Below are 9,124 nucleotides of genomic sequence, written 5' to 3'. Positions count from 1 at the left end.
GATCTGTTGCTACTGGTTACAAAGAGTAAATTAATAATCTTTTGCTCTGCAGAGTGGCCCGCCTTCCAAGTTAGATGGCCTCCAGAGAAAACTTTTCAACCTTCTATTATTTGGGCGGTGAAAGAAAAAGTTATGGCTCCTGATCCCTGGGGCCACCCGAGCCAAGTCCCATATGTTATGGTCTGACAAGATCTAGTAAAAGATCCGCCCAAATGGTTAAAACCTTTTGTTCACAAACTCCCTGATTCTCCTAATGTACAGGCCCTGGTTATAGAAACTCCCACTGCCCCAGAGGAAGCCAAGAAGAATAAGGGCCCAAAACCGGTCTTGCAGGAATCCTCGGACCGGAACCTGATTGACTTGGAGACGGAAGTTAGGCCCCCGCCATATGCCCCTCCTCCGTTGCAGGTTCCCCCCGGGGGGGGAAGAGCTCCCCCCCCCCCGATGAATCAGAAGGGATAAAGAAACCCCGACCCCAGAGAAAGAATAGAGAAAATAGGGGTGAGCAGGATCATGGAGACCCAGAGTTACCTTCATCTACTGTACAGGCACTCCCCGTCCGAGTGGGACCAGCTAACCTGGACGGAAAGCGAACCTATCAGTACTGGCCTTTTTCCACGAGTGATCTGTATAATTGGAAAACCCAAAATCCTCCTTTTTTGGAGAAACCCCAAGGCCTCATTAACCTCTTAGATTCCATTTTGTTCACTCATAACCCCACCTGAGATGACTGTCAGCAGCTGTTGCAGGTGCTCTTCACCACGGAAGAATGGGAGCGAATCCTGGCAGAGGCGCAGAAACAGGTCCCGGGGGTCGACGGGAGACCAACCGCCCGGCCTCATCTCATAGACGAGGGGTTTCCTCTGTTGCGGCCTAACTGGGATTTTGTTAGGGAGCGTCTCCGATTGTACTGCCAGACTCTAATGGCTGACCTGCGGGCCACAGCTAAGAAGCCGACAAATTTGGCAAAGGTAAATTTAGTAAGACAAGAGCCCACTGAGAGCCCGGCAGCCTTCCTAGAGAGGCTGATGGAAGCTTTCAGGCAATATACACCTATGGACCCCCAGGCTGAAGAGTCACATGCTGCAGTTCTACTAGTGTTTGTGAATCAGGCAGACCCAGATATTAAGAGGAAATTACAAAAGATAGAGGGGTTAGGAGAACAGACAATACAAGACTTACTGAAAGCAGCTAAAAAGGTATTTAATAATAGAGAGACCCCAGAAGAAAGGGAGGAACAACTTTGTCGGGAGAAAAAGAGAGACCAAAAAGGCAGGCCCTAAAGAAAGATCAGTGTGCTTACTGCAAAGAACGGGGGCACCAGAAAAATGAGTGCCCTAAGAGGGACCCAAAGAGAGGAACAACCCAGAGAGAGAAAATTTCCCCTGGAACTCAAGTTCTATATGCGAGGGAAGACAGTGACTAGGGGAGTCAAGACTCGGCACCCCTCCCCGAGTCCTGGGTAACCATACATGTGAAAGGGAAACCTGTTGGCTTCATGGTGGACACTGGCACCCAACACTCTGTTTTAAATCAAAAACTGGGACCAATGTCAAAAAAAACCAGCTTGGTGCAGAGAGCCACGGGGACAAAAAAGATATTGTTGGACCATGGAACAGAAAGTAAATCTGGGGACCCACTAGGTGTCCCATTCGTTTTTGGTGATACCAGAATGCCCAGCCCCTCTACTTGGATGGGACTTGTTGACTAAAGTTAATGCTCAGATCCATTTTGACCCTGGGGAAATGTCAGTCACGGATGGACTTGGACAGCCAATACATGTCTTGTCTCTAGCTTTAAGAGATGAATACAGACTTTTTGTGCCTAAGCCCTCAGAGGTTATAGCATCAGATATACAACCGTGGGTCCACAAATACCCATTGGCATGGGCAGAAACAGCAGGAATGGGACTGGCTAAACAGAGACATCCGGTCGTCATTGAACTAAAAGCCGAGGTGACTCCTGTGAGGGTGAGACAATACCCTATGAGCCAGGAGGCTCGGCGGGGGATCACTCCCCACATTCGATGGCTCATGGGTGCCGGAATTCTCAAGCGGTGCCAATCCCCTTGGAACACCCCCTTACTACCGGTGAAGAAGCCAGGGAGTACGGATTACAGACCTGTCCAAGACCTACGAAAAGTCAACAAGCGGGTGAGTGACATACACCCTACTGTCCCCAACCCGTATACCCTCCTGAGCAGTCTGCTGCCTGAGTACACTTGGTACACTGTGTTGGACTTAAAAGATGCTTTTTTCAGCCTACCCCTGGCGGCCCAGAGCCAGGAGATATTTGCCTTTGAGTGGACTGAGGGAGAAGGCCAACCGGTAGTACAACTAACTTAGACCCGCCTCCCACAAGGGTTCAAAAACTCCCCTACCTTGTTTAATGAGGCTTTGAGTGAGGACCTCTATGAATATCGGACTCAGCCACCCAGAGGTCATCCTGCTGCAATATGTAGATGACCTTATGTTGGCTGGAACCACAGAGGAGGCATGCAGCCATGCCACCGGTGACCTCTTACAGACTCTAGGCACCTTGGGATATCGTGCTAGTGCAAAAAAGGCGCAAATATCCCGGCAAGAGGTCACCTATTTGGGGTATAAGATCAGGCAGGGGCAAAGGTGGCTAACTCAGGCCATGAAGGAAACAATATTTCAGATACCAGAGCCCAAGACCCCCCGCCAGGTGAGAGAGTTTTTGGGGACTGTTGGATATTGTAGACTGTGGATCATGGGGTTTGCTGAGAAGGCCTGGCCCTTATATGAGGAAAGTAAAGAGACCTCAAACTGGACTTGGACTGAGCCAATGAAACAGGCTTTCCAGACACTCAGACGGGCCCTACTAGAAGTGGCCAGCCAGGACTACGCCGCCCCCATATTAGCCATGGGACTTCCACCTCCTGGTATGGGGACTCTGCCGCCAGTCCCTGACTATTCCCTCCCTGACCTCGTTTGGATCAACGAGGATACCACCCTCCAGAAGGATGACAAAGATGGATGGTACCGAGATCAAAACAACAACCTGATATTGCCTGCCATCCTGGGTCATCACCTATGTGAACACCTGCACACAACTACACACTTGGGAGAAAAAAAGACCTTGACACCTCTCCAGACGGCCTGCCTGAGGTTCCCTCGACAAAATGCAGCTGTACGAGAGATAATCCAGGCTTGCAAAGCGTGCCAGCTGATGAGGACAGGGAAAAGGCAGCACACTAGAATGAGGTACCAAGGGGAAGAGCCAGGGCAATACTGGGAGACAGATTTCACTGAGGTAAGACCAGGCAAGTACGGGTATCACTATCTGTTGGTTCTGGTAGATACCTTCTCGGGGTGGGTAGAAGCCTTCCCCACTAAGGGAGAGACAGCAACAGTGGTTGCTAAAAAGATCTTAGAAGAGATAGTGCCTAGGTATGGGCTGCCAGTGACTATGGGCTCTGATAACGGACCTGCCTTTGTGAGCCAGACTGTACAAGGGCTGGCCCAAGCTCTGGGGACGAAATGGAAGTTATAATCCCCAGAGCTCAGGACAGGTTGAGAGAATAAATCGGATCCTAAAAGAAACTTTGACAAAGTTGGCAATAGAGACTGGCGGAGACTGGGTGACCCTCCTTCCCTTCGCGCTCTTTCGAGCACGTAACACTCCTTATAAGCTGAATCTTACCCCTTTTGAGATTCTGTATGGAAGACCCCCTCCTATGTGTATTAGAACCTAGATGGAAAGGCCCTTATGTTGTTCTCCTTACCACTCCTACTGCTGTCAAGGTCGACGGGATTGGACCCTGGGTTCACTGCAGTCACGTGCGGCAAGCCACACCGGAAGAACAGGAAAATGTGTGAGCAAATTGAAAGGTGAGTCCTCACCTGTCAAATCCTTTGACTCGTCCGCCGGGAGGTCTCCTAATTCTCCTGCTGATCAGCGACAGGCAGACTCATGAGTTGCTCAACGAGACCTCAGGAATCCACCCTCCAAACACCTGGTAGCCAGACCTTTACTTTGACCTAAGGGGAATCTTCCCCAGGAAAGGACCCCGGGAGAAATACCCACAATTCGGGCCATGGGGAGCCATGGGGACCAGGAGAAAACTCGGCCAAGAGGGGTTCTTCGCATGCCTGGGCAAACCTGTGGTGGCATGAAAAGCTTATTGCAGGAGCTGGAGCTGTGTAACCTCTTGTGATGGGCCCCGGGAATGTGACATAAGAAACAGAGATTTGGTAGCCTCAAGTATGGCACAATCCGCAAGGCCAAGTACCTCAGATATGGGTGCAATTTAACCAAGCTTCACTGTCTCTGCAAGGCCAAGGGCTTTCCTCCCTACGAGCCGCTGTAGATGCAATCAGTCACTTAGAGAAGTCTTTGACTTCCTTGTTTGAGGTGGTCTTGCAGAATAAGAGAAGATTAGACTTGATTTTTCTCCAACAGGGTAGGGTCTGCGAGGTTCTGGGAAAAGAATGTTGTTTTCTATGCAGACCATACAAGAGTGGTAAGAGAATCTATGACAAAAGTGAGAGAGGGACTGGCACAATGAAAGAGAGAATGGGAAGCCCAACAGAGATGGTTTGAGTCTTGGTTTCAACACTCCCCCTGGCTGACTAATTTCCACCCTCCTGGGTCCACTCAACCGACTAGTATAAGCCAGTAGCCCAAGATAGAAAAGAGGAAGATTCCTCTACTTGAACAACAGACAGGGGGGAATGTGAGGCTGTCATGGCTAACGCCATGACAGGCAGCCTAGATTAGGAGTAGGCCTGGTTTCCCGGGGTAACATAGTTATCAGGCCTTCTGGAGCTAGCCAATCAACATATGCCTAGCAAGAAAAAAGGGAACCTATCAGGGGAAAGCTGAAAGCCCCACGTTGGGCCAACAAAAATTACCTTGCAACTGTGTAACCAATCCGCTTGCGCCAACTACCCGCTGTGTAACCAATCCACTTGCGCCAACTACCTGCTGCTTTTTTGACCTAATAAATACCCGAGAGAACTGGGGCTCGGGGCCTTTTCGTCCTCACACACTTGGTGAGGGCGGGAGGCCCTGGCTCGAGTCAATAATAAATTCCCCTATTGCAAGTTGCATTGTTTCGAGGAGTCTTCTTTCCCGACCGGGGACTCGGACTACGGGCAGAACAATACCATGTCACTTAATTAGGAAATCATCATATGGAAAAAAAAAATCTTTCTAGATTACTTTTGACAAGGGTACCAAAATCACCACAAAGAAAAGGAAAACTTGATAAAGTGAATCAAATCAAAATCAAAATCTTTTGCTTTGCAAAAGTGTCTGTAAGAGGATAAGAAGCTACCAATTGTGAAAAAAAAATTTGCAAAGAACACTCAAAGCTGAATAGTAAAATAATCAAAATAGAAAATGATCAGAAAGCATTTCACTGAAGAGGATCTACAGATTGCAAATAAGTACATGGAAAGATGTTCAACATCATTAGCTATTAGCAAAAGGCAAATTAAGACACCAGTACACATATATAAAAATGACAAATAAAAAATAGAGATAACACCAAATGCTGGTGAGGATGCAGAGAAACTGGAACGCTCACATGTTGCTGGGTGCTGGTGGGAATGTAAAATGGCACAGTCACTCTGTAAAACAATTTGGCATTTTCTTAGGAAACTGCAACTACCATGCAAGCCAGCAATTGCACTCCTGGGCATTTATCCCAGAGAAGTGAAAACTTATGTTCACACAAAAACCTGTACATGAATGTTCATAGCAGCTTCATTTATAATACCAAAACCTGGAACTAGTCCATATGTCCTTGAATGGATAAAAGGCTAAAAAATCTGGTATATCCCAAAATGTTACATGCTATATGTTTTCATTTATATAACATTCTTGAAATGACAAAATTATAGAAATGGAGACCATGTGGCTACAAAAGGGCAACCTGAGGGATTCTTGCTATGATGGAATGTTCTGTATCTTGATTGTAGTGATGATGTCAATATCTTGTTGTGACTTTGTACTAGTTTTGCAATATGTTACCAGGGGGAATCCGGGTGAAGGGTACACAGGCTCTCTCTGTATTATTTCTCACAACAGCATGTGAACCCACAATTGCCTCAGTAATGTTTCAAAGAGAAAAGTGGAAATACACACACACACAAAACCTTTGAATTGTCTTCTGTCCACGTACATTCTGGGACTGTAATCATGTCACTGGTTACACAGGAGTCTGTTGTGAAAAAAAAAAAAACCTCAGTTGTTCTCTAAAAGGTAATTAGAACAAATGATGAACTAATAATAGCAAATTATTTAGCAGGCTGTAAACCAAAAAGGTGCAGAAATTTAGCAACTGAATTCTATTTCCTGACTATTACACTTCTGCTATGCAGTCTATTTTCTCCACATCTTAGAACACTGAAGGAGCCATGATGGTTGAAACAGAAGTGACACTATGGCAACAAATGAAAGAATATTTGAGAGAAGGAAGCATTTCTAATGTTTTGACCATCTATGAGACTCCATAAAAACTGTGCTGTGTATGCCCCAGAAAAGTGAAAGTGAATATTATCTTAATTTGCTTTCAGTGTTTACAAGAAAATGACTAAATGTTTTCTTATTAAAAAATAGTCCTTTTTCCATGAATTATCAGGTTAAAATTGTTCCTATGTCTACTCTGCCTGTGTGCACTATATAGGCAGATTTGATATCAGTTATTCTTTTTTTTTTTTTCCATCATCAAACACTATAATTTCCAGCACAAGAAATAACAGTAAATTAAAATAAAGGCCAAAAAATCCTTTTAAGGATTAGCAACATACACTGAGGAATGCTTCATACACTTTTTCATCCTTTACTGTAAGTGGTAGATTTTTTTCAACTGTCAAAGGAGCTACTGAGGATGTTTGAATTACTCTTACTTGGTGGCAGAGTTTATAGCAAAATAGACTTCAACCTCTAAAAGTCTTCTGTCTGTACAATTTTTTTTTCATACATTGATATGAATCAGCCATGGATTTACATGTGATATCAGTTATTCTTAAAAGTCTAATGTTATCTCAGTGGTTCCTTCTCAGACCTGTCTTACTCTCTCCACCCTTTGTTTCCTCAGTCCTGGGGCATGAGGGAACAAAGGGTGGAGAGGGCAAGACTTCCTGGGGATGAGGAAATAAAGAGTGGAGAGGAGAGGGCAAGACAGGTCTGGAGAAGGGACCACTGAGATAACATTAGACTTTCAAGGATAATTGATATCAAATCTGCCCATATAGTGCACAAAGACAGAGTAGAATATTGGGACAATTTTAACCTGATAATTCATGGGAAAAGGACATTTTTTAATAAGAAAACATTTAGTCATTTTCTTGTAAACACTGAAAGCAAATTAAGATAAAATTTAAAGCTAAAATGCAACAATAACTCTTATAATATATTCACTCTCAAACAGGCTGATCACCCTGAAGACAAGTGTTTTGCAGCCTGAATATTCATCAGACTACATAACCCACTGTACCAATCGCATTTTCCCTTTGTAACAAAACCATTTCTATTAAAGCTAGTATGTCTAGAAGTGAATATAAATTAGTCCCCCCACCCCACCCTTTTTAAAACTTTAACGCAAAAAGCTATATACTATGTACATGTACGTTAACGAACAATTTTCTCAAAGTAATGGGGTTTTAGACGAATATCAGAATCTGTATTTACAGCAAAGAACCAGAGTACCAAGCGGAGATTTTTTCAATTAAGCTATTATTTACTATGTTTACCATTGAATTATCACAGTGCAATGTAACTGCTAAGTATTTCAGTACTTGCACGAGCTGCACAAAACAAGAAGTTGCAGATTACGGGAACAAGTTGTGGATCCAACAATTGCAGCGTGGATCGAGCGTTATCTACTCATCAAATGCGATCTACTCGTCGTCGTCTTCGTCATCATCATTGTCATAGCAGCAGGTCTGTGTCTGCAGGCCTTTGTCGCTGGTGGCGCCTTGCTCTGCTTCTTCCTGGGTGGTAGTCTTGTCGTGGCTGGTGACATGCCAACTTTCTTCATTTTTATCATCCTCGTAGTCATGCAGAAGATCTCTGGAAATCAGTTGTCGGGCGAGTTTGATGTTCTTTCCTTCGTTGTAGTGAAGTTTCCTCTTCATTTCGAACTGCCGGTGTTTCTCCTGCCTGTCAAGGTAGATCTTGCTGCTGTGCGCTCCATCCAATTCGGGCTCCCGCACTGGATAGTTGGAATCGGAGGTGTAGGTAGCGGCTAATCTCTTGGCTAAGCTGTCGAGGGCCGTGGTTTCACTCTCTGCACTTCCTTCCCCATAGTCCTGCAGACCGAACTGGGGAGTGCTGGGCTCATTCATCTTCATGAAATCGTAGTCTCTGTACTCTGGACGGTAGGTCGCCAAGATGTTCGACTCGTCCCACTTTTGGGATTTCTTCCTATGGACCTCCTGGAGTGGTCCACCAGACTGCTGGGCGGAGCCTGCGACTGAGGAAGTGGTGGAACCTTTGTTTTTCAGGATTCCCTTGATGGGCCGGCGAGAGGTGGTGGAGGCCGACATCTTTGGAGAGTGAAGGGCCGCCGCTGAGTGTTGGGTCGCCGAAGCTGCCCGCCGTGCTTCAGGCACAAACTGCTGCGCTGTCTGGCTGCCGGACTGTGCCGACTGCCCTGAAGGCCTAGTCCCAGCTCCTGCGTCACAAAGTACCCCGCGGATGACGCCACAGTGGTCGCAACCGCCGTCAGCACCACCGTCATCACCGCCGTCAGCACCGCCGTCATCACCGCCGTCAGCACCGCCGTCAGCGCCTAGGGGAAGGGGGCGGGAGAGTGGGAGGGATGCCCAAGCTGACCTCTTTTTTTTAAAAGTGTAAGATTAGGAAATCTGGAGAAGGGCATGGCAACCCACTCCAGTATTCTTGCCCGGAGAATCCCATGGACAGAGGATGGTGGGCTACATACCCCATGGGGTTGCAAAGAGTTGGACATGACTGAACCACTAACACAAATCTCCCTTCGTTGCACGTGAAACTGGGAAACACTGTCTTGTGAATTTCTCTATCCCCTGTCTGTGTGCAGGCGGACTGTGTAGAATGTATTCCTCCCTGGGGGACACGGTCCAAAGTTTCAAAGCCACTCCTTGGGTTGGAAAGACTGGAGGCCTAGGCG

General features: G+C 46.4%; 1 protein-coding gene across 1 annotated transcript; it reads right to left on the bottom strand.

Annotated features, from left to right (window-relative positions):
* Nucleotides 1–7,696: 7,696 nt before the first annotated feature.
* On the bottom strand, nucleotides 7,697–8,596 carry PPP1R2C (PPP1R2C family member C). Its single transcript, XM_043897085.1, has one exon. It carries the CDS (start codon nucleotides 8,517–8,519, stop codon nucleotides 7,872–7,874), a length of 648 nt encoding a protein of 215 aa, XP_043753020.1. The 5' UTR covers nucleotides 8,520–8,596; the 3' UTR covers nucleotides 7,697–7,871.
* Nucleotides 8,597–9,124: the final 528 nt, after the last annotated feature.

The sequence above is a fragment of the Cervus elaphus genome, chromosome X (assembly GCF_910594005.1).
Source record: "Cervus elaphus chromosome X, mCerEla1.1, whole genome shotgun sequence".
Lineage (NCBI taxonomy): Eukaryota > Metazoa > Chordata > Mammalia > Artiodactyla > Cervidae > Cervus > Cervus elaphus.
This window is presented reverse-complemented; position numbering and strand designations above follow the sequence as displayed.